We start from the raw sequence: 25,494 nt of genomic DNA, 5'->3' as shown, positions 1-25,494 counted from the left end.
GTGAGTGGTATGACACAGACATCAAAGAGAAGCACTGAGAACCTCAGTTAGCCGATGACCTTGGAGATGAACTGGTTCATTCAATCTCTCAGGCACATTCGTGAAGGAGACAGACAAGGCCTATCCAAATCTCCCTGTTCTGTAGAAGGAACATGAAACGTAAGATGTGGAATACTTACGGTTAATGTGTCCTCAAAAGGAATTACTGACCCAATATTCAAAAGTTAATAAAGCTACGAGTCTGAAGATAGCTGGGTCCATCATCTTACCAGACCAGTCGAGTCTCCAAGAAAGATAATAGACGTGGGATTTTTAAATCTTGACCTTCTTTGGAACACTGATATTTTTGCACAATAAAACACATGAAAACCTCAAGGGAAGTCCTCTGCTATAACAGGGTCTATTTCTTAAAGCTGGCAAAGACTACTCGGTAGTTTCTTTTAGAGACTAGCTAGCTAGCTAGGGAGCAAGCAAGAAGGAAAACCGCAAGACCACTGCTCCCTAAAATCCAAAAAAGGCCACTGGTGAAAATCAGTCTTCTAAGCAGTGTGGCAGGTCTCCTGTCCTTCCTTCAGTGAAGGTCACACAAGAAAAATCTAGAAAGCAGGAGTGTCAGCAGACCCAAATGCATATGTTTTCTGCCATGAGGGTGCTCATCAATACACCTAAAGATATATTTATATGTTTATAAATATCACACACACACACACACACACACACACACGGAAATGACACAGACTACTGCAGTAACATGGTTTTAAGACTGAGAGATAAACTAACCAGACCGTGGGAGCTTAATATTCAGCCAATTTAGAAACTTCAGAGGGTCATACAATAGCCTCAAGTGAAATTCTAAGAAGGAATACATAGTTCAGCATTTCAATGGGCAGATAAGCCATTCCGATTTTACCACTGGTCAAAATATTTTACCATTAAAAGAAAACATGATTTGGAATCAGCAAACCTGGGCTCCACACCCAGTTCCCCAGAGTCCTGACACAATCCCTCTGAGCCTATTTCCTCATGTGCAAAATGCAGGAGGAGGGGGATTATACCCAACTGGACTGATAGGATCATAGGAAGAAGGTAATGTAAGTAAAATAATGTTTACAGAAGAAAGTATTCTACTGAAGCATAAACATATGTAACTCTTTTACATAAGTTAGATATTGTAACTGAGTAGGCCTTCTGAAATGTAAGGTGTTCTACAAAATCTTTGTTGAATTTTGAACTCAACGCAAGTCCTTCTGGTACCAATATCCATAAAGACTGTATCTGTAACATTTCGCCTGCCTGCAGGTAATAATAATTTTTAAGTGGACTGGAGATGAAATTGTGAGATAAGGCAGGGAGAACACTTGAAAGACTGAGATTCACCTTTCAGTACTGTGAGGGCAAAAACACAAAACACATCTTCCTGTGGAAGGAACAGGACCTGCGATAAAATTAAACTCAGTGGTCAAGAACCACGCTTGTCACTTTATTTGACCTTGTGTTACCCAAAGAAAAATAGAACGAGAGTCATTAGCGCAAAAGCACCTGGCTAAGTCACAGTGCTTTGTTTCTCATAAGAACAGTAATAATAAGAAATAAAATGTATATAGGGTTAAACAATTTTTATCATTTTTTTTCATGTGCACCACCTTGAAATAGGGCTGGAAAAAATAGGATTTGCCCACATGTGGATCAGCTGTTATGCCTAGAAACATCATTTTATACAAAACTCAAGTGTGCATCAGCACAGCATTAAAACTATACCTTTCCACTATGCCCTCTCCCCTGAACTGCCATGCATATAACATAGTTGGGGGGGGGGGGTGAAAACATCTGTGGGATGAAAGTAAAGTGATGCTACAGGCTAAAAACTCAACTGCTGGGCTTCCCTGGTGGGGCAGTGGTTAAGAATCCGCCTGCCAATGCAGGGGACATGGGTTCGATCCCTGGTCCGGGAAGATCCCACATGCTACGGAGCAACAAAGCCTGTGCGCCACAACTACTGAGCCTGTACTCTAGAGCCCGCGAGCCACAACTACTGAAGTCAATGCGCCTAGAGCCCGTGCTCTGCAACAAGAGAAGCCACCGCAATGAGAAGCCCGCGCACTACAATGAAGAGTAGCCCCTGCTCGCCACAACTAGAAAAAGCCTGAGGGCAGCAACAAAGACCCAACACACCCCAATACAAATAAATTTAAAAAACCCAAAAACTCAACTGCTTGCCAAACACCTCCTAAGAATGATCCACATGTGACTTAAATTCAAAATCAGCATGTTCATACTGAATTCACCTTCCTCTTAAATATCTTTTGCTCTTATTTTCATTGTTAGTTAATAATTCCTCTCCTCTGAGATGTTCAACTTAAAATTTAGAATCATCTTTTAAAATCTTCCTCCCCACCCAGATCTCCAATAAAATCTAGTTGGCAGAATCTATATATTCTATATTCCCTGTCTATGGGTAATATTCTAGGTAACCCATCACCACCCAGGACATCTTTTGTTTTGCTACAATCCTTCCTTGAGGTGTCCTTACTTTTCTCCTAGATTATTAGGGTGGTCCAGCTTGACAAACAACTTGTCTCTTCACCACAGTTTATCCTTCACTTGCCAACGAATTAACTTACCCAAATCTCAGACCTTAACCACAGTCTTTCTTTGCTTTAAAACCTACTGTTTACAGAGGGAAATTTGTCCAGGCAACCAACGATTCTGAGCCCACCCCATACATCTCTTATCTGCCATTCCAGCTGTATCTTACCCCTCACCACACTCAATGCTTTATGATGCTTGCTGTTTTCTGGTCTAAAGCATCCTTTCCCCTAGATATGTCTGCAGGAGTTCTACTCTTCAAGACCTCAACTACCACTCTTCTACCAAGCCTGAGTGCTCAGAGACCTCTGTTCATAATCACTTTTTCTTCTAAAAAAGTCTTTGGGTTTTTCGTGACGCTTGACACAGTCTGCTTAGTTTACTCTGCATCCTCTGAGCTCCCAAAGGTACAAACTGCTTTATTCACCTTTGTCTATCAGACAGGGTCTAGCACAACGTCTTGCACTTAACTATCTTGAACATGATACAGACAAGTTGAGTTGAAAGAGACATATACATAGATATCTGGAAATTTTGTGCTTTTAAATTCACCCTGCATAATAATCATTAGTATTGTTATAATAATTATTCATATCTATTATTATTGATTGAATCTAGCTAATAATTGAGATAACTAAGTCAACATCAACTGAAGTTTCCTATCAGAGCTTATCACAATGGAATAATACTCAGATGAAAACGACGACCATCTTGAATGGGCATAAAAGTATTTGAATTTCTGCCTAGAGGTAAAGTAGCTCAGTAATTCTGACATCATCATCACTGCCTGTACTCAAACTAAAGACCAAATCAGGTTTGCTACCATGCATGAACTCCTTCAGCAAATATATATTAAGGACCTGTTCAAGCAAGGTACTGAAAACAAAGTTGACAGGGTCCCTGAACTCAAGTGTAACAAGAAGAAAGATGAAAAGGCACACAGGATAGAAATATGACTTAGAATCTGATATCAACCACTCTCACAGCTATCCAGAATCAACCTCAGTCACCTTCAATTCCTCCCTCTTCCAATACCCAACAGTGGGTGCCAACAGCCAAGTTCAGTCCCCCTTCTTGTTCCTTGCCTATATAAATGAAATCAAACTAGGTCTTCTAGTAGTTACATGGTGGACAAGTAAAATCCCCTTAAAGGGGATCATCATTTCATTCCCTTTCTCGAAAATTTTAAATTCTCTCATTCAAACAACCAGTTTTTACTGAGTGTCTACCACGCATCAAAGACACATGGAAGCAAGAGAATTGTCCTTCATTTCATTTACAGAGCTTAAGGTCTCCTGAGTTATTCAGTCTAGAATTTGAGGTTCTCTACAATCTGATATTAATCCAATTTCTCAGCTGCCTCTTCCATCACTTCCCCCAGACACAATGTCCTCTTCAGTGTTCCTGGCCTTTTCCTTCCATGGGGGTTTCTTTAAATTGACCTTTCTCTCCTGGAGAGCTCTCTCTCCATACCCCTATACGTTCAAATCCTTTTCCTGCTTCAAGACTCAGCTGAAATGCTTCTTCCATAAACCATTCCACAAATGTTTACTTTTTTAAGTTAATGAATAAATGAGTAATTTAACCTCTGTAGGTCTTGCTGCATAATATCATCTTTTTTTTTTTTTTTTCTAGGTAGCTCTCAAAAAGATGAAGAAAAATCCCCTAACAAAGCTAGAATTTACAAATTTGGGCAGCAGGAAAAGCTGCCCAAATAAATCTTGAGTTGGCTATCTGGAGTACAGTTCAAACTGCTCAGTTTACAGTTGAGGAAGCTATGGACTAAAAAGGCTAAGTGAACTTTCCAAGATCACACAGCAAACCGGCAGAGCAGAGGCCCATCTGGTCTTAGTACTATATTCCTATGATATAATCTGTATCATAACTGAATTTAAACTGAACAGGAAAGCTGTCTTTACTGCTTAAGATGTTTCTTTTCTACCATGATAGAGACTGAATTGATTTAAAAATAAGATATTTAAAAAGAGGCTCGCCTCCTTTTAAAAATGAAAGAAAGCTCATGTTTGAGTTCAGTTAAAAAAAAAAAAGGGGGGGCTTCCCTGGTGGCGCAGTGGTTGAGAGTCCGCCTGCCGATGCAGGGGACACGGGTTCGTGCCCCGGTCCAGGAAGATCCCACATGCCGCGGAGCGGCTGGGCCCATGAGCCATGGCCGCTGAGCCTGCGCGTCCAGAGCCTGTGCTCCGCAACGGGAGAGGCCACAACAGGGAGAGGCCCACGTACCGGGGGGGGGGGGAAAAAAAAAGGCAATCACAAGCCAGGACCTGATGCTCTTTAGTCCCTAAAGAATCCTAAGGAGCCTAGTACAGGAATCTGAACATTATATGTCAGCATGTGAATCATCAAAATTAAAAACAACTCTCTAACTTATTTCTGGTTCCTATGATGTCAATAATACTTGAAGAACTTAAAATGTGAACACAGAAATTTGCACAACATCTAAATCATACCACAAAATATACAACCAATCTACATGGATAAAGACTTATTCAAATGCCTTCACTCCTTTGCAGGCAGCTCATTAACATGGGCATTAACTTTTTTTTTTTTTTTTTAAAGAGAAGCAGTCTAGGAGAACACTAGAAAGTTCCAGGAATGAGAGTCTGGAATCCTCCAATCTAACCCTAAGGGTTAGTAAAAATTCAACTTCAAAGGTAGGTTTTGTAGACCAATTTTCTATCCTTTCTCTAAGAGGGTGTGATGGTTAATTTTATATGTCAATGGGGCTGGGCCAGAGTGTCCAGATATTTGGTCAGAGACTATTCTGGATATTTCTGCAAAGGGATTATTATTATTGGATTATCAACATTTAAATCAGGGGACTTGTGGGTGAGCCTTACCTAGTTAAAGGCCCTAATAGAACAAAGACTGACTTCCCCAAGCAGAAGGAATTCTTCCAGCAGACTGGAACTGTAACTCTTCCTGGGTCTCCAGCCCCTGCTGGGTTACCCTGCAGATCTGGGACTTGATCTCCACAATCATGTGAGCAAATTCTTTAAAATAAATCTCTCTTCCTCTCTCTCACACACATCCTATTGATTCTGTTTCTCTGGAGAACCCTGACTAATAGAGTTATAATATGGGCTTATTCGTGAGAATTGTAATCAGGAGGCTGTGTTCTTGCATCAGAACCTATGCTAGTTGCTTTGTCTGCAGCACAATACCCTCAACAGGTTGAAGGATAAGACCTGATTCCTGAAATCATAGTGTTCTAGTGGGTGCCAGCTGGGGGATGCATTGAATTTGGGTTCTCAGAAAGTGAGACGAGTCCTCTATGCCTTCCTTGGTGACGGTATCAATCTCAGTGGATGTCCCAAATCTAAGGACTCCCTGTAAAATAGCAAAAATCCAATTTAACAATGGTGTCCAGAGTTTCTTCACTTTTGAGAGTCAATGAAGCTTTTTAAGTCTCCCCTGATGGGTATGACAGAATTCTCTCTAAGGCTGAAGTCTCCTAGCTTCGGGTGGAAGTTGCTTACTTACTGTAGCTCCATCAGAATATGACTTTGCTCATCTCACACCTGGCCTAGATGCCTTAATGCCAGCTCTCACCATGATTATCCAATTAACAAGTATTAATTAAGTGAGGATAACAGCACTGAATCCTACTTGGAGACACAAAAAAGAATAAAAATCTCAGTTCATTTTCCCAGTACTTCCCCCCTGGTTTAACCTCCCCATTGTTCCTGTTTCCTTAAATAAAGATATCAAAAATAAAAAAATAAGAATGTTACCAGGCAGGAGCACCTACAAAAGAAATTGGGGAAGGAAGGAGAGAAATGGATTAAGAGATGTGGAAGACAAAATTATTGACTGATTTATGAAAAAGTCAAGGGTTAGCAGGGCCTGCTGACGAAATAACAGCTTCAGATGTGCACAGGATAACCCAATCTCTGTGGCAAGCCGGGTTTCGGGGATAGATATTCTCAGTATTACGCATAAAGGAGCCATATTTAAACCTGACAGAAGGAGCACGTATGTTTAAGATGGCATATCAGGGAATGCACATGGATAAGACATTTTAAAAATTTATTAACATTATATCACATGCTAATGTGGGCCAAGCAGGTAATGAAAGTCAGGGGAATAGGCTGGGTGTAATGTGATAGGAGCTAGTGGGGACTGTGGTGAAGGGGAGAATGCAGGCTGTCTTCAAAGGGGGATGCTCGTCACAGAAGCTGACTACTGCCCAGTGTGAATGTGGACCCATCATCGTCAGATCTGATTTGAGAGAGGACAGAAATTTGGATTTCTTTTTTTTTTTAATTTGTGGCTGCATTGGGTCTTTGTTGCTGCGCGTAGGCTTTCTCTAGTTGTGTTGAGCGGGGGTTACTCTTCATTGTGGCACACTGGCTTCTCATTGCAGTGGCTTCTCTTGTTGCGGAGCACGGGCTCTAGGCATGTGAGCTTCAGTAGTTGTGGCATGTGGGCTCAGTAGTTGTGGCTCGCTGGCTCTAGAGCACAGGCTCAGTAGTTGTGGTGCATGGGCTTAGCTGCTCCACGGTGTGTGGGATCCTCCTGGACTGGGGCTTGAATCCATGTCCCCTGAATTGGCAGGTAGATTCTTAACCACTGCACCACCAGGGAAATCCCTGAAGTTTGGATTTTTAAACTGTGTAATTCCCCTAAATTTTAAAGGTAGGCAACAGATTTTAAAACTTACAAATTTAAAAACCTTTAAAACATCTCGGGGAGCCAAGATAAACACACTTGTAGGCCAGATATGGACCACGGGCATTATTAGGTGTTTCTGTGTCTCTGCAATCCTTGCAAGGGAGCCCAGGATCTTGTGGACCCTCACCACCTAACCCATTACAACACAAAGGGAGCTGTAAATTAAATTACACGAGTGAATAAACTCATTCTCAAAATTATGCTATTTAAAGTAATACCATTGAAAATGAGTTTGTCTTAGATTAAACCACAGCCTATTTTTTTCCATGTTAGATAATATTAATTCTTCACATCATTCCTTCAACAAATATTGACAGAATACCTAATCACTATGCAGGACCCTGTACAAAATAATTAACTTCCAGGGCTCCTGAGTAAGAAGAGTTGACTGGTCTGAGAAGCAAAGTATCAAAATCATCTGAAAAAAATCAATTTTCTGCTGCTTTGCAGGTTCTCTCTGTTGTCATCATAGTATAACCTTCAGGATGTATTCTGCAGAATATTCTATAATAGAGTGCTTTAAAGTCCCTCTCTCTTCAGAACTGGGCATTTTATTTTTTAAAAATATGCATTATCAAGCTTTAGTGACAAAAATCAAATATGGGGCTTCCCTGGTGGCACAGTGGTTGAGAGTCCGCCTGCCGATGCAGGGGACACGGGTTCGTGCCCGGTCCAGTAAGGTCCCACATGCCGCGGAGCGGCTAGGCCCGTGAGCCATGGCCGCTGAGCCTGCGCGTCTGGAGCCTGTGCTCTGCAACGGGAGAGGCCACACAGTGAGAGGCCCGCGTACCGCAAAAAAAAAAAAAAAAAAAAAAAAAAAAAATCAAATATGGATTATAAATCAGTAAAAATAAAATTCTAGGCCTAAAATATAAAAATTAGCCATTGGTTAAAATCAGTCATAAAAATTTTGGCCTAGTGCTAACTTGTCCTTAATACAGTTGGAGAAGCAAGGTCAATGGGCTACAGATACAATGTTAGTAATAAATAGCTCGAGTGCTATTGGGTCACTGTTGCATTTTTTAAAATGTTTACAGGGCCCACGTACTTAAGAATGGATAAGACTGGTGATCCCTTATCTCAAGTCCACTTGCTTATATTTACTATAATGGCATTATTAGTGCATATGATTGTGGCCAGTTCATGGGCATAAAGAGTTTGCTTTATAGGGAATTTCCTGGAGGTCCAGTGGTTAGGGCTCCGCACTTTCACTGCTGGGTTCAATCCCTCGTCGGGGAGCTAAGACCCCACAAGCTGCACGGTGCAGTCCATCCGCATCCCCCTCACCGAAAAAAAAAGAAAAAAGTTATTGCTTTATAGGACAGTAAAATCTTACAATTTGGAAGGACTTCTCTCAACAATCTTGAGCCCATTTTTCCTTAACTTCAGTCATTACCATATCGATCATCTTCAAAACTTTGGTCAAATTCCCTTAATATTTTCATTTTAATTAATGCGTTTTTTAAATTTAGGTATATTTATTTTAAAAAGAAACTTTATGTTGCTTCCATAAGAGAAAAAACAGTATCTCTTGACATAGACGATAACCTGTTTTTAGTAATTTCCTTACATTGCTTCTCAAGACTGGGAGTTCTTCGTTTCTGCATTTAACTCCAACATGGACTCCCTGAGATTCAAAATGGAGACTTTTTCGGAGGGATTGAAATATAAGAAAGAGGGACTGAAAATGTCCACACTAGGATACCACAATGGTTAAAAAATGCAGATTAAAACGTTTTATGAGAAACTGGAAAAAGGGCAGCTAAGGATTCCTACCCCGGTTCACAGCAAAAACTTACTATTAACTCTTCCCATCTTTGAATCTTCATTAAAAAGGTGAAAGAGCCTCAATTTTACAAAGTATTTGTGCTTAGCCAATGCCTAGAGAAGTGTCAGCTCAGTGTTCACTCCAAAAATTCCTACACACATTCTCTGGCAAGTGAGCTTCTTGTTTAGCCAAGAAGACTCAGTCTAAGAGAAGGGTAGTTGTCGCTTGCCACCTTCAGCTGCAGACGGTTGTGATCAGATCTCTCTTTAAGAGGGAACCTGTTTTTTGTCATCTGTACATCTTCTGAATACTCAGCGTTATCATCAGAACTCTTCTGGTTTTACCAGATTCACCCCAAATGGCAGCTCTTGGCTCTGTCAACTACTCCTAGTAAGGAGAGAAGATTGCTTTGTGGTTCCACAGTTTCCATTCTACATTCAACACAGAAGTCCAGCCTCTAAAAGAGGAACAGCCTCTCATACTCATCTGCTTACTCAGCATGGGTCCTGCTAGAAGTATAATTCAAGTCTCTTAGATGTTAATCTGAACTAAGTGAGAAATTCCTGGAGGGCAGAAACTACATTTTACGGTTTATTATATTCACTTAAAGGTAGACCACTAGTTTTTGCCAAATGGCTGGAGGGACTGCATCTCAGACCTCAAGCCTTATCCTAGCATATTCAAAATGGAAACCACTGTCTTTACTCCAAAACATTTTTTTTTTTTTTTTTTTTTTGCGGTACGCGGGCCTCTCACTGTTGTGGCCTCTCCCGTTGCGGAGCACAGGCTCCAGACGCGCAGGCTCGGCAGCTGTGGCTCACGGGCCCAGTTGCTCCATGGCACGTGGGATCTTCCCAGACCAGGGCTCGAACCCGTGTCCCCTGCATTGGCAGGCAGACTCCCAACCACTGCGCCACCAGGGAAGCCCTATATATATATTTTTAAATTGAAATTATACTATACATGCTGCTTTGTGACCTACTTTATTACTTATCCACATATTTTATTAAATATTTTTCTTTTTTTTTTTGCGGTACTAGGGCCTCTCACTGTTGTGGACTCTCACTGTTGCGGCCTCTCCCGTTGCAGAGCACGGGCTCCGGACGCGCAGGCTCAGCGGCCATGGCTCACGGGCCCAGCCTCTCCGCGGCATGTGGGATCTTCCCGGACCGGGGCACGAACCCGTGTCCCCTGCATCGGCAGGCGGACTCTCAACCACTGCGCCACCAGGGAAGCCCTACTCCAAAACATTCTGATGTAAGTCTTCCCAAACTTGAGATGTGTACAGTGTGTGTATGCATGTATGGCCATTTTCACAAGTCAGCAAATTCTCTTCTACAGCATGGCTGCATCTTATGTTATCACCTTTTTGAATGTGACATAATTTCCTTAACTAATCTCCTATTATTAGAAATTTAGGACTATATACAATATTCGCTATTCTAAATGGCACTACAATGACTCTGTTTACAAATTTATCTTTATAAACATGTCATTATTTCCTTGTGATATTCTTCCAAATGACCAGATCAAATAAGATGCACACTTAAAAAAAAATTGAAGTATAGCTGATTCACAATATTGTGTTAGCTTCAGGTGTACAGCAAAGTGCTTCAGATATATATCTTTTTTTCTGATTCTTTTCCATTATAGGTTATTACAAGATATTGAATGTAGTTCCCTGTGCTATACAGTAAATCCTTGTTGTTTATTTTATATATGGTAGTATCTGTTAATCCCATACTCCTAATTTATCTAACCCCCCACTTCCCCTTGGGTAACCATAGCTTTGTTTTCTATGTCTGTGACTCTGTTTCTGTTTTGTAAATAAATTCACTTGTACTACATTTTAGATTATAGTGATATCATAGAATATTTGTCTTTTTCTGTCTGACTGACTTCACTTAGTATGATAATCTCTAGGTCTAGATGCACACTTCTGAAGTTCACAGAATCTCTGGTGATGCCACCCACCTGGTATAGTACTCTGCTTAGCGGAACCACAGCACCTCTCCGCTGTGTCACATTTTGCCCTAACTATTTATTATGTTCAGTATTTGGCCCCCACCCAATAATTTTTTAATTCTTGAGAGCAGAAATTACTCTCAAGTAGAAATTCCATCCCCTTACTCATCCCCATATCCAAACCATTCCAGATCCCAATAAATAGTAATCAAACACAATTGCGAGGTACTGGGATGAAAATGGATGAGGTGTAATCCCTGCCCAGAACAGCAGGGGAGGCAGACCTACCAACAACTACATGTGAAACATTCAGCTCTACACTGTAATAGAGATGGAGGAAACTTACTATGGGAACAAAGATGAGGGAGCAGTGAATTCCTCCAGGGCAAAGGTAAACAAGGAGAGGGGGAAAAAAGAGGTAACCGGAAGCTATGGAGCGAGGCAAATTATTGAATTACTTCTTGAAACATTAATAGAAATTCACGAAGGGGGAAAATAATGGGGAGGTGACATACTAGGTAGATTTACAAGTAGACGCCAGTCAATTCAAGCTTTTTGTTTCATCTAGAGTAGTTCCACCTAGGAATTTCATGAAGATCTCCCATCTTCTGAGGCAACTTCTGCACTACTGACATTCTGAACCAGATAATTCTTTGTTTTGCAGGGCTGTCCTGTGCATTATAGGATGTTTGCAGCACCCCTGGCCTCTCCTCACTACATGTCAGTAGCAACGGTCCCCACCTTCCAATTGTGACAACTGAAAATGTTTCCAGACATTGCCAAATATCCCTGGGGATGAAGGGGAATGGAAATCACCCTGGTTGAGAACCAGTGTTTTAAGCGTAATTCTAGCTCTAAGGACTTCTCCCTTATTATACTATCTTTTCTTTCAGCCAGGAAATGGTTTTTTCTTTGGTTCGAAGCCCTACTGGACGCTTATTTTATTTTTAGGTTAGAGACAAACTGTCAAAAACGTTAAGCTACTGATGCCCCAACTATAAAAATGATCAGTAACGAAAAATGAAATGTTCACTATGATAGGAAAGTATGTGTATCATGGCTGATATTTGTTCAGAACATTACAATTTGCAAAATACTTTCATAATTGATTTTACTGAATGCTCACAACATCCTGTGAAGTATCCATCATTGATCCCGTTCTAGGGATGAAGACAGGCTGGGTCAAAGACATCAAATATCTGAGACCACCTGAGTATTAAGTCCTGGAGCTAAGATTCATATCCGGACAGTCTCATTCCAAATTGTATACACTTTCCATTTAGTTTAGCAAAAAACTAATATGAGCTTCTCTAGGTTGCAGACAGGCTAAGCCAGAGAGAAAGACTCATCTTAATATCACACAGATGGAGAAATAAAATGACTTGAGGATGCTCTGTTACCTACCTAGCCCACCAAGAAGCTGTAATAAGTAAACACTTCTTTGTGGAAGCAAAGCATCACTTAACTACCAAAAAACTATGTTGTCTCCATCCTTTGCATAGCTTCAAGAGCACTTATTATGCAAAAAGAAGAGTGATACATACTAAATATGCTAACATTTACACTCATAATTTTTAAAGTATGTTAACTTATTTTAGTCATTCTATTGTAAACAGCCAATTCTAAATTGGTATAATAGAGATTATTATCCACTGATAGAAAACTGTGCATACAAATAAACATTAAGTAACTAGATTATGGTCACACAGATAATTAGAGACTAAATCAAAATTAAGTTCTTTGTACCTCTAGATAAGTGTTCTTTCCCCTCCAAGCAGTTTCCAGCATCACATGGCCCTATACACCTCCAGATATAAATATCACTATGCCAATAAATAAAAATATCCTCAACCATTCTGTTTCAATATTATCTGAAGCCACATCTACCTTGGTAGTTTTAAACACACTATAAAGTATGAAGTGGGAGTTTTTTCTACTCTTGTATCAAAGATAAAAAGCATTCCCTTAAATCAGGCAAATTAGCAGAATCAGTGAAACTATCTTATTCATGACGCATTAGTTAACACATGAAAAAAATGTTTGCAATTTTCTAGACTTAGTCAACTCTGTACTCAAACAATGCTTGATCTTCTGAACCTGGATTGCAGCCTGACAAAAAGGCAAGCGGGGAAGGTCCATGAGTTTCCTGGATATAGTCGTACTTCTTTAAGAATTACTTGTCTATGTTAAGGTAAAGAGCTAATTTAAGACAGGAATACATTTTGCAATAAACAAACAGGTGTTTTAAATATGAATGGAAAGCCATTCAATTCCTGGTTTAAACAACAACAAAAAATTCCAAGTCTTACTCCATCATAGAAGGTGGGATAGTACAGCAGTCTTGAATCGCAGTTAGAGGAGAGGTCAGGTGAGCCGTGTAGGATGCTTCTACAACTTGCTTGTTCCGGTTGACCACATCCAAGTAACGGTTGAACTTCTCTCGGATTTTTTTGGCTAGCTGTAGGATGAGAGTAAGCAAAATAAATAGAAAGACCAGGACAAAAACCCATTGTACTTTTTCCTGTAAGTTCATCAATTTGTGTCACAAGCTGCCTGCAGTAAACTTCAGGTAAGATAAACACACACCCAAGTCTTATTTCATTGTGTAAACTGAAATAAAAATTGCAAAATGCCCAGAAGGCACAGAAGGATACTTCAACAGCAGTAAAATAATAACTTCTATCTTACAATAGATTATAATACATTAAGAACTACCCGTGTGCTCAAATTCAGATAGAATAATGCTGATCCGTAAAATGCCTTGCTGGAGAAAACGAAGTCTGTTGATATTATTGTCGGCATGACAGTGGGTATTAGGAGTTACAGAGCAACAATAGTGATTGGAAGAAAAAATGCCACTATTCATGGTTCTCGATTCCCACAGATTTTTCAGGAGGAAAACACTTGAAGGAAGGGAAATGATATTCAGTATCTTCTGCTACACAACTCCAGGGGGCGCCATTCACAGCCTTCCATGTGAATGGCAAAGCCCTGAAGTTGTGCAATGCAGACATCCATACAAAACAAAATACATTGTTAGAAATAGATCTGTGTTTGGTCTGTTACACCTTCAACACGGACAAATGTCTTTCTTAACTGCTGTGAACAGAACACTTCATCATGATACACTTTCATATGGGGATAGCAAAAGCAAATTGCTAAGCATACTGCTTTTTTCTCCATTGTTCCCACCAAATATCACAGCTTAATTAGAGATCTCTAAGGAAAACAGTGTTGTTTTTCTTCCCCTTAAACAAAATGTTACCCAAATGCAGTGACTGATAGAATTATTGCTAATTGGTTTTGTAGAGCTATTCATTATCAGCACGCTAGAGGAGAACTAATCATCTCCTTTGGGTCATGCATCTCGCACAATCCAACAGCTTGGAGGCTGAGAACATGGAACCAAATCAGAATATCTTCGTTTGTTATTTTCAAGCCGATTTTCAAATCTGCTTCAAATTTCCCACCTGCAAGTGTCATTCTTCATTGCCCTTGGGAACAAATGTTCTGTAACAGGATAAAGATAAGGTGTGCTTGAAAGGACTGAAATTCCAAATAACATCTTCACAAATTCACTTCCAAAATGAAAAGGGAAATTGCAAACATTTCTTTCCCTCACACATATCCAAACACACAGACACTTGAGAAATACCCCAGTGTTTCTTCTACACATTTGGAGAATTCTAACTTAAAGCCAGATCTAGCTCATCATGATATTCTTTTTTTTTTAATTGGAGTATAATTGCTTTACGATGTTGTGTTAGTTTCTGCTGTATAATGAAGTGAATCAGCCATATGCATGTGTATATCCCCTCCCTCTTGGACCTCCCCACCCCCCACCCCACCCATCTAAGTCATCACAGAGGACTGAGCTGAGCTCCCTGAGCTATACAGCAGGTTCCCACTAGCTATCTATTTTACACATGATAGTGTATTTATGTCAAACCTAATCTCTCAGTTCATCTCAGCCTCCCCTTCCCCCCATGTCCACACATCTGTTCTCTACATCTGCGTCTCTATTCCTGCCCTGGAAATAGGTTCATCTGTACTATTTTTCTAGATTCCACATACATGCATTAACATATGATATTTTTCTCTTTCTGACTTACTTCACTCTGTATGACAGACTCTAGGTCCATCCACATCTCTACAAACGACCCCATTTTGTTCCTTTTTATGGCTGAGTAATATTCCATTGTATATATGTGCCACATCTTCTTTATCCCTTCATCTGTTGATGGACATTTAGGTTGTTTCCATGACCTTGCTATTGTAAATAGTGCTGCAATGAACATTGAGTTACATGTTCCTTTTTGAATTATAGTTTTCTCAGGGTATATTCCCAGTAGTGGGATTGCTGGGTCATATGGTAGTTCTATTTTTAGTTGTTTAAGAAACCTCCATACTGTTCTACACAGTGGCTGTATCAATTTACATTCCCACCAACAGTGCAAGAGGGTTCGCTTTTCTCCACACCCTCTCCAGCATTTGTTGTCTGTAGATTTTCTGATGATGCCCATTCTAACTAGTGTGAGGTGATACCTCATTGTAGTTTTGATCTGCATTTCTCTAATAATTAGTGATGCTGAGCATCTTTTCATGTGCCTCTTGGCCATCTGTATGTCTTTGGTGAAATGTCTATTTAGGTCTTCCACCTATTTTTTGATTGGGTTGTTTGGTTTTTTGATATTGAGCTGCATGAGCTGTTCGTATATTTTGGAGATTAATCCTTTGTCTGTCGTTTCGTTTGCAAATATTTTCTCCTATTCTGAGGGCTGTCAGATCCAGCTCATCGTGATATTCTAATTTGCCTCACTGCCTATTTTTTAATGGGCTAAGAATGGCTCTTACATTTTTAAATGTAATTTTTTAAAAGGTATTTTGTGATATTTAATAACTATATGAAATTTGAATTTCAGTGTTCATAAGTAAAGTTTTATTGAAACAGTCATTTGTTTACATATTGTTTCTGGCTGCTTTCATTATGCAATTGCAGAGTGAAGTAGTTGGAATAGAGATTGTATGGCTTGCTTTGCTATAGGCAGAAGTCAGAAGCCCTAACATGTCCAAGATTGAGCCATAACTCCAGTAATTTTATAAAAATCTGCGCCCCATTTAGAAGTGGGGGTCCCTCTACTCCCACTGCTTGAATCTGGGTAGGCTTTTGATGGCTTCTACCAGTAGCATAGAGAAAGTGACACTATGTAACTTGCAAGGCTAGGTCATAAAGGGGCATGCAGCTTCCGCCTGTCTCTCTTGGAATGCTCTCAACTACCATGCTGTAAGAAGTCCAAGACACATGGAGAGGGCACAGTCAAGTGCTTGGTTGGCAGCCCTAGGTGAGCAAGTCTTCATCCCAGTCCTTGCTCCGGATATGAGTCAAGAAGCCTTTGGATAATTCCAGCCCCCAGGCTTCACTGATGGAACCCCAGACATTACGGAACAGAGGTGCCATCCTTGCAATGCCTGAACCACAGAATCCGTAGGCATAAAGAAACAGTTGTTTATGTCACTAAGGTTGAGATGCTTTCTAATGCAGCAACAAGTAACCGGAACACCCAGGATAGGTGGAATTCCATCCTAAGATAAACATGTTGAAGCTAAGCTAAACAAAGCTGCTCAGACAGAAGCACTGCAACTAAATCATCAGAATTATCGAGACTGTAGCCTGTGAATTATAAACCTGTTGCAATGAGATTTCAGGGTTCTTCAGAAAATCCTAACAGCTGCCATACAGTGGTACTTACCATATGCTAGGCACAAGGACCCTACAATGGAGGTACTGTCATCTTATATCAATGAGCCACAAAATAAAAGGACCCACTCACTCATTCAGAACTCAGAACTGTCTTGCCTATAAAACCTGTGTGTTCACTTGCTCAGCTATGGTGCCCCAGACAAACCTAACTTAAGAGAAGCTGCGGGACTTCCCTGGTGGCACAGGTGGTTAAGACTCCAAGCTCCCAATGCGGGGGGCCCGGGTTCGATCCCTGATCAAGGAACAATGTCCCACATGCATACCGCAACTAAGAGTTTGCATGCCACAACTAAGGAGCGGGCAAGCCTCAATTAAGGAGCCCTCGAGCTGCAACTAAGGAGCCTGCCAGCTGCAACTAAGACCTGGCACAACCAAATAAATAAATAACTAATAAAATATTAAAAAAAAAAAAAGAGAAGCTGCAACATGATCAGCCATGGCACAGAGTGGGCTGGCCATGGAACTAAGTGTTCCTTGGGTTGCAGAACCCAAGGCGGGGTGGTTACCGGCTGATGGGAGATTGGCCCTGCCCGGGGGTGGGGGAGCAGGGGGTGGTATCTGCCTTTGGCCTCCTGGTTAGGGTGAGTCTCACGCTTCATTCTTCACAGGCGGAGGCACTAACTTACACGCACAGCCCAGACACGCAAGGCAATGAACAAAAGGTCTCAGAAGCAAGCTCTCTCCACTAGGATTCGCACCTCTTGGTCAGAAACCCCTGTGTTTCATACTGCGACACCCTATCTTGTTTATTTAAAACAAATAATTGCCAACATCTGTTGAGGGCTAACTATGTGTAGGGCACTATTCTGAGCACCTCACAAGCATATATCAATTTAATCCTTCAAAGAACCCTATAAAGTACACATCTCCATCTTCTGGAAGTGGTCGCTGAAGGTTAAATAACGTTCTCAAGGTCACAAAGCCAATAAGTAGTAAAGCTGGGATCCAAAGCCAGTAGCATGCTGCTTTAGGAACAAAGCTCCGGGCTTTATGCAACACTGCTTCACTCTGTAAACACACAGACCAGCAACCTCCCTCGCCATTTCTTTTCAAACCCGTTTGAACAAATGCTGTGAAATTCTCGGCAGGATACCATAAGCAATACACAGCCTCATTACTTTATAATAAGAATTAGATTTTTAGTAGTTTACATTTCATTTAAAATGCTTCATAATTCCTATGAAAATCAAAAAATTGAAGAAGTTTAGAACTGCTAAATTCTATCGCCAATATGAAAAAGGGGTCGGGCCGAATTTGAAATAATGTATCCTCCAAAACAATGCCTATCTGTTACCTGATTACTGTGGTATCAGTTCCATTGAACTAACTTAAACTGTTCTGATTACTCCACGGTGTTCCAGTTTGTTCATAACCTGGAAGGAGAACAGAGTGAATGTACCATTCCTATCCTGCAGGAAGTGAACTGCAGAATCCAGTATCTTCCTCTGGGTTTTCATCTGAGTTAATTTATGTCATCACAGAGTAGTAAGATGAAATTGTAATTCCTATTTTATGTGTGAAAAAACAGAGGCATGTGGAGCTTGAGGGTCTCTGGATTCCCAGGGGGTGCCTGGCCTCCTGTGACCCCACTGCCTGAGATGACCCACCCTGTGCCCTTTGGACAAGGACGGTGACAGTCACTCACAGTAGAAACCTCACACTCCACCGTGGGGTAGATTTTCCCTTTCGAAAAGCAATCTCTTTCAGCATGCCAACCAAATCCAGGTTGCTGGGCAAGTATAACAATCTATTAGAGTAAAGATAGCCCACAGAAAGATTAAATCCTGAATGTATCTGTTAAATGCGAGAGAACTGGCTACCAAGGCGGAAACTTCCAAGAGGCCAGACAGATTCTGCGTGCGTATCCTGCCATGATCCCTGCAGACAGGCGAAAACAAAGGACGTTCTCAGCAAAAAGCTACAGGTGGACCCACAATCCTCCTCACTGTAATTAAAAACATTTTTCTTTCCATGGCTTAGCTTTCATCTTTTATCCTTCTTTATCCTCTCCCCTTCATCCCCTAAGGGGTTCCTGAATGCTGATGAGATGACGGGACTGAAACCATCTTGTCATCTTTTGGGTCAATTCTTCGGCTAGCCAGCATCCAGCCACGGGTCAAATGATGAGTAGGTAGCGCGCCGGTCCCCATGGGAACAGATTCTAATTTGTCATCATCTCCAGTGACAACGTTTCATCACAACATCAATGAATTTCTTTCTTGCTGAATTTCACTTCCCTTAATTTTCCCATAGACATTTCTGTCATTTGCATACTTCCCCAGAGGGGGCCCCCCCTTTTTTTAAAAGCTCTTTTTACCTTAGCTTTACACTTTTGAAGAGTGGAGATGGGGTGGGCACACAGTTAGAACAAGGTAAAAGAAAACAAAAATGCAAAGGCATAGTACAAACTTTATTTATGCCTCTTTCCTAAAAGGAAGAGCCAGGAGTTTTGAATGTTAGGGAAAGCTTTATTTAAAATACATAACAATGATGCTGACAGGCACAGACAGGAAAGGTACCCTAGGGAACTGAAGATTCATAGCAGAATTCCTATTGAATGTAGAAGAGTTTAACATTTGACATTCAGAAACCTCTGTGCCATGGTAAGAATTTAATAGCTGATCCCCCTTTCCTTCGGCTCCAGCCTTATTTACTCAAGAAAATGAACCTTTCGTTTTCCAGCAAGTTTCAGGATTTGGTTATTTAAATGTCCGTGACATAGACATAATTTTAAGTATACTCAAGCACAAGGATTTAACAACTCTGAACATCACACCATTGCTTTCCAGAGTTCAACGAAGAAACCTCCTCATTGTTTCATGTTGTACACTGTTTATAGGATATAAGAAACACCCTACCCTTGCTATTATTTTTATTAGTAACAGTTGTAATATTCCAGACAGCTCTCCCAATTATTAGCTGGGAATCTAGGCCAGTTCTTTGACTTCCCTTAGCCTTGGTGTCCTCATGAGTAGAACAGGACGACATAGTTTCAAGGGCTTCTTGTTATGTTCAAATGAAACAATGAGTATATAAAGCCCAGGATGAGTACAAGGGATTATTCTCATTGTTATACCCCAGTCTCTGGACTAGGGAGAGAGCATATGGTGGTGATAAGGAATTAATGTGGGGCTTAAATTTCCCAGTAATAGAGCCGTAAGTAACGGGAGAGGGACTACCTGCATGTTAACCATCTTACTCACTCATTTAGCTCATATCCTCATGCTTAATCCTCCACAGGAAACCTGGCACACAGTCTGGAGGGGAAAAAGCATTTTTTCCCTTAAAAATTAACAGCAAAATGGCACAAGGAGCTTAAGCTTTGGAGTCAAAGAAATTTGAGTTAAGTCAAGCTCTGTCACTTACTCAGTAAATGGAACCAAGTAAATGATTTCTCTAACCCTCAACTTAATTACCTCTAAACTGGAGATAACAATAGCTGCTCCATGATATTGTTTGAGAACTAAGAGGGATAGTGCTCATAAAGTATCTAGCAGAGTGTCTAACAGATTGTATGTGCCAAATAAATGGTAGTGACTTGTTTTACTCTTGTTGTTCTTACTACTATTATTGTCATTGTTGTGATTATTTGGGGGACGTTATGTACTGACTCAGGTTCTGTGAGTGGAGAATCCCAAAGAGCGTAGGAAGAGTCAGGAGGGTTGTGTTAACACAGGGCTAGGACCTTACCAGGGCTGTGGGTGCCTCTTCCACAGCACTGTGTCATGTAGGTTACATAGTTAACAGTCGTAGGTAGTTTGGGACTCTTCTGGGATCCTCTTTTTTCTAAACGTAAGGATCTAATAAGACTTTACTCCTGTGTCACACTTTGCGATTTTCAAAGCATTTTTACCTGACTCGTCTCATGTGTGCTTTCCAACAACCCTGGGAGCTAGGCAGAGCAGACATTCCCTGCCCCTTCTCTACAATCAGGAAATCAAGGCTCAGTTGCGCGCCCAAGCTCATGCTGAGTAAGTGCAGAAAACAAAGAGACCATTGCTTCTAATCCCCAGCTCCACTCTCTTTCTGCTACAAGCTCCTCCAAATTGCAGAAAAGTGTGAACTCTCCCAGATCAAATGATCTAAGTTCTACTCATTCTTCCAGTCCCAGCCCCGCTTTTACCTCTTTGAAGCCTTCTCAGGACCTTCTTTCCCCAAATTGCCTAGGACTCTGCAACTGTGCCACTCATTGTTGGTCTTTCCTCATTTAAAGATTCCATTTCCCCCAAGAAACTAATAACATAAGAGTAATTAGCATTTACCCACTGCTTACTATGTGCCAGGCACTTTGAAAGTGCAACTTTATGTGATGCCTTTTTTTTTTAATGCTTACAATGCTTGGTAATTGCTATATGCTATTTTTATAGATAGTTCTGATAGGTTAACCTACCTAAGTCAATCAGCTAATAAAAATAATTAGATCGAACCCATGCTCTTGAACCACTGCACTATGCATTTTTCTTTCATGTATACCTAGCATTGAGAAGAGACTTTAAAGGTTCCTTACTGTATTCATTTCCTCTCAATCTACCATTACTTGCCATATTGGAAAAACCTGCTTTCCATTCAAAAAAGGGCAGATAACTTAGAATATTGCTCATAGCCGGTTCAAGCCCATCAGAAACTCTGGGCCTGTCCAGTTCCCTATCTTCATCTGCTTCCTGGATAATACAAGCTGCTCTGGAGTAAGTCTTGCTGAGTAAAGAGGCCCAGTTCAGAGGAGGTACCCTGATGGCAACTGGCCATAGCTGTGATGTGGCTGTCGATCCACTCTGAGCTCAGGTCTCAGGGTGGAAGAGCCTGGGCCTGGCAGGCAATGATACAGGACAAGACAGATGAAGACCCGGAGATGGGGTGGGGCCCGTCTGAATTTCTAATGGCCCGCGGAGGCTTCAGGGTTGTCTGACGGATGTGTGGGAATAGCACATCCAGGGGAGAAGTGGGGCAGCCGCTGACAGACGAACTGCAGGTGGACCAGGAAGATTTATGTGCAAGGCTGTCTGGGCTCCAGGGTCACATACCCTGATCCCGGGAGAGGTGGGCCCCTGTGGCTGAGCTGGGGAGGCGTGCAATGGAAAAAACAGGAGGCAAGTGCTGACATGCCAGAGAACCGAAGGAGGCTGAGCCCTGGGAATCGGTTGAGAGTGGCAGCTTCTCTCTTTAAGCAAAACACAGGTTTGCTTTAAAGATTATAATGGGGTTTGGTTTGGGCAGCAGTTTGCGCTAGATATTCCAGGAGAGTCACGGAAACACATAGCCGAGCCTCCTGAAAGCCAAGGTTATCAACTCAAGGGCTCAATGGGCTCTTACCCTATTTTTCACCCCACTCTACCCTTAACAACCAGATCATAACAAAAGAAACAAAAGGAAGGGCAGGCTTCAACCCACTTCTCCCCACTTCACTGTAACAGGAGCCCTGGGCTGAGGTTCCTTTAAACCAAAATAAGCAAATGCTCAGGACTTGAAAGTTTACAGCCTGTTCCTTCGCAAGGAAAAAGCAGTTGAACCTAATCTTCACCTTCGAAAGACTCAAGAGGCTGAGAACTGGGGCAGGGGGTAGGAGCACGGGCCACAGCATATAGGAAAAGCGAACATTTTACATTACAACTTTTGAGATAGGTTTTCCTAGTTTATGAATCAGGGAGGAAAGGAGTTAAAATATACTGGAACTTAGGAATTCTCTGGTGGCCCATGAGGGATACAGAGAAAAGGAAAGGAAACCCAGTCCCATTACTCTTACCATGTAAAACTCTCATTTAGAATATAAGCATCTGTGCATAACTTATAAACACCAAGTATAACTTAGAAGCATTCTAAGTAACACGGTGGGGTGGGGGATGAATTAGAGGCACTGGGGTCAGCTGGGAGGGCTCTGGGAGCCTGCAGTTTCACTCTAGCCCACACTACTTTCCCCACAGCAAATGCAGGTAACACCTCTTATCTACACCCAACCTCGCAACCTGGCCCAGAGCCGGGCACGCTGCAGGGACTTGGGAAACATTTTTTGTATAAATGAAGGACGAAATGTGACCTAGCCTCCAGTAGGAGGCCAACTGACCAGAGCGTTTTAGGGTTCTTCACGGGCCCTCTGAGAGCACAAGGGTCAAATACTTGCCAGCAGGTGTCAATAAGTGGAAAGAAGAGACTGGCAAGGAAACAAAACTCTGCCACTAAACATTTCCTAATCTTCACCTGGCCAAGAACTCATTAAATCCAATTCTTGGGAAGACAATCTTAAGACACAATGAAAAAAAAGCTAGATGTTTCCATTTCCTCTTTCTTAATAATAAGTTAACCCAACTTACCTTTCCAATGGAATAGAACATCGTGTCATTTTAGGACTTCACTGCACTTCTAACAGCAGCAGGGCTTAATTACAGTTAGTCTAAGGTCTCCTACTCCCCCGTTATAAAAATATAAGTCAGTGTAAGACAGCCTAAGGCACATCATATCCCATTTTTTGAGCAACAAATTTTCACAATGTAGATTCCCTTTAAAACTAAGGAAAAATAATAGTACAAGGGAAAGCATCTTATAAACATTTGATTTCTTCAGTTGTTGAAGCCTGGCCTTGAGTATCCATAATCATTCAAGTCTTCAGTATGGCCTATCTTAGGAGGTAGGGGCACTCTCTCCCCTGGTCCTACATTCACACAATAAAACCAGCTTGTAATATACTTATCTCAGTAGATAGAAAAGCCACTTCTTGGCTTTAGTTTCAAGATACCTGAGTAGTGATAAATCAGCCCCTGAGATCTAGGGGCCTTTATGATGCAGGCCTGAAGCTTGAAGTACTAATACAGAGATAAAGTTTCTGGTTTCTGCTTTTTCATAACTAGGAAAAACAGCAACACTCACATAGACCACTTAGATGAGGTGCAAATGCTGTATGCTAGCAGGAAATGTACTGCTATTAAGACTCGCTAGAAATAACAACACAAAGTAACGTTTCCCATGTGGGTTCCACACCAGAGGAATGAGGGTATTTGCCTCAACCATAACAATTTTATTATATCCTTCTCTGAACTGTTCTGTGTGTTCCCTTGCCAAGCTGCATCTGATACCATTCTCTAACTGACAGTTGGATTTAGGAAGGTCTTCTTATCCCCTATCTGACGACAGGGAGGATGGCGAACACAAGAGCCAGGGTATGCGTGCTCTTCATTGGCTGTTGGCTTCCACAGGACTCACGCTCACACCTTCCCCTAGAGGGTGGTGCACGACATGAGTGTCAGCAGATGTGACAGTGACACTTCTCGATGACTTTGCAGAAAAGCCAGCATGCTCTTTGCAGCATATAAAAGGACTAAAGGCGGCTTAAGTAACAACCAGTGAGAACGCCCATGAGCAGCTATTTCAACATGATCTCTACCTGCCCAGAATCTTCTAATATTATAAATAAAGTTGTAGTTCTTGGTAAGCTTCCAATTTTATCATACCACATGTTATTTCATGGAACCACATTTTCAAAGCATTCAGCCAGTTCAGGGTTCTTGATACTAGCAGCAATTAATTCCTTTGCATCATTGCCACAAGTATTTCCTATTGCGTGAAGGAATATATTAGGGGTAAGTTGGTCCCTGCTCTTAAGTTGCTCGCTAGGTTTTAGAATACACTCTTGAGCTTCTGTTTATGCATTCCACCAGTGCAGATGATCTGAGCTTTTTTTTTTTTTTTTAGTAGAAGCAGCAGTTTCAGGTGGAGGATGGAGTTGGGGGGCAGAGGGGGGGATCTGAAGAAATCTTGGCCGCTACCTTCTCACCAGCATTTCCTGATACTATCCAACCTCAGGATACTAAAAATGTGTGTAAAAGGGGCTTAATTTTTTCCATTTTTAGTGGAATGTTCACTTCTCGTGATGAAGTCTTCCTGGTTTTAGAATGAGGACTTAGACTCAACCTATCCCCTTCTACTTAAATAAAGCTTTGAGTGTTCAAGTCAAAAGCCCAGGCTTGTACTTTTCAAGGGTCTGCGTCACTGAAAGAAGGTATTTGCGCACATGTGGATGGCAGAGATATCTGAAGAGCTGAAGCTCCAGCTGGAGCACGGAGAGATGCACATCGTGGCGGGAGCTTGCATGTCTTCTCCCCGCTTGCCCCAAAGGCCTTGCCAGCCCCTCTCCGGGCTGCAGCCTATTCTCTCCAGCTGTGCCTGCCTGCAATAGCCCCTCCTCCTGTGCCTCTGCTGATGCAGAAACGGTACCAGCCCCTTCATGTGTTCCTTCCCAAAGGGTGGGAACACCAAGTGTGGGAATTAAGGGAATGAGGAAATGGGCTACTCTGGGTTGTTGTCAAAACAACAACACAAAAAGCCTGTAGCCGTAATTTTCAAGCCCTAAATAGTGTGTGATGGTGGTGGTGGGAGATACAGAGAATTCCATTTTTCTATAATTGGTATATGTGTGCATATGCAAATGTAAAAATGAACACTGTGCTGTAAACATATGCACAGAGTACTTACACACAGTGCAGTAGATACATAGTACATTATAACAAAATGTGTGAGTATACAGGAGGGGTGTGTGTATGTGAGAGAGAGAGTGAGTGAGTGAGAGAGCGAACAGGCAAGCAGGATTATCTCAGCTTATCTCAACACCAGGCATACGTTGGCTAATGTACAGTATGTACCCCTGAAGTCAGCTGGTCTATATTTAGTACAGGAATTAAAGCTTTCATGCATGCATTCACACATATTTTCACTTCCAAATATATACAAGGATTCA

At 41.5% G+C, this 25,494-nt stretch overlaps 1 protein-coding gene across 6 annotated transcripts in view; it reads right to left on the bottom strand.

Moving 5' to 3' along the window:
• CACHD1 (cache domain containing 1) overlaps positions 1 to 25,494 on the bottom strand; it is a 234,753-nt gene that overhangs the window by 106,864 nt on the left and 102,395 nt on the right. For all 6 annotated transcript variants that reach the window (XM_079939148.1, XM_079939149.1, XM_079939150.1 and 3 more), the window contains one exon: positions 13,321 to 13,469. In XM_079939148.1, coding sequence (XP_079795274.1) covers positions 13,321 to 13,469 — 149 coding nt within the window. The remainder of the gene's footprint in view (positions 1 to 13,320; positions 13,470 to 25,494) is intronic.

The sequence above is a fragment of the Stenella coeruleoalba genome (assembly GCF_951394435.1).
Source record: "Stenella coeruleoalba genome assembly, chromosome: 1".
Lineage (NCBI taxonomy): Eukaryota > Metazoa > Chordata > Mammalia > Artiodactyla > Delphinidae > Stenella > Stenella coeruleoalba.
This window is presented reverse-complemented; position numbering and strand designations above follow the sequence as displayed.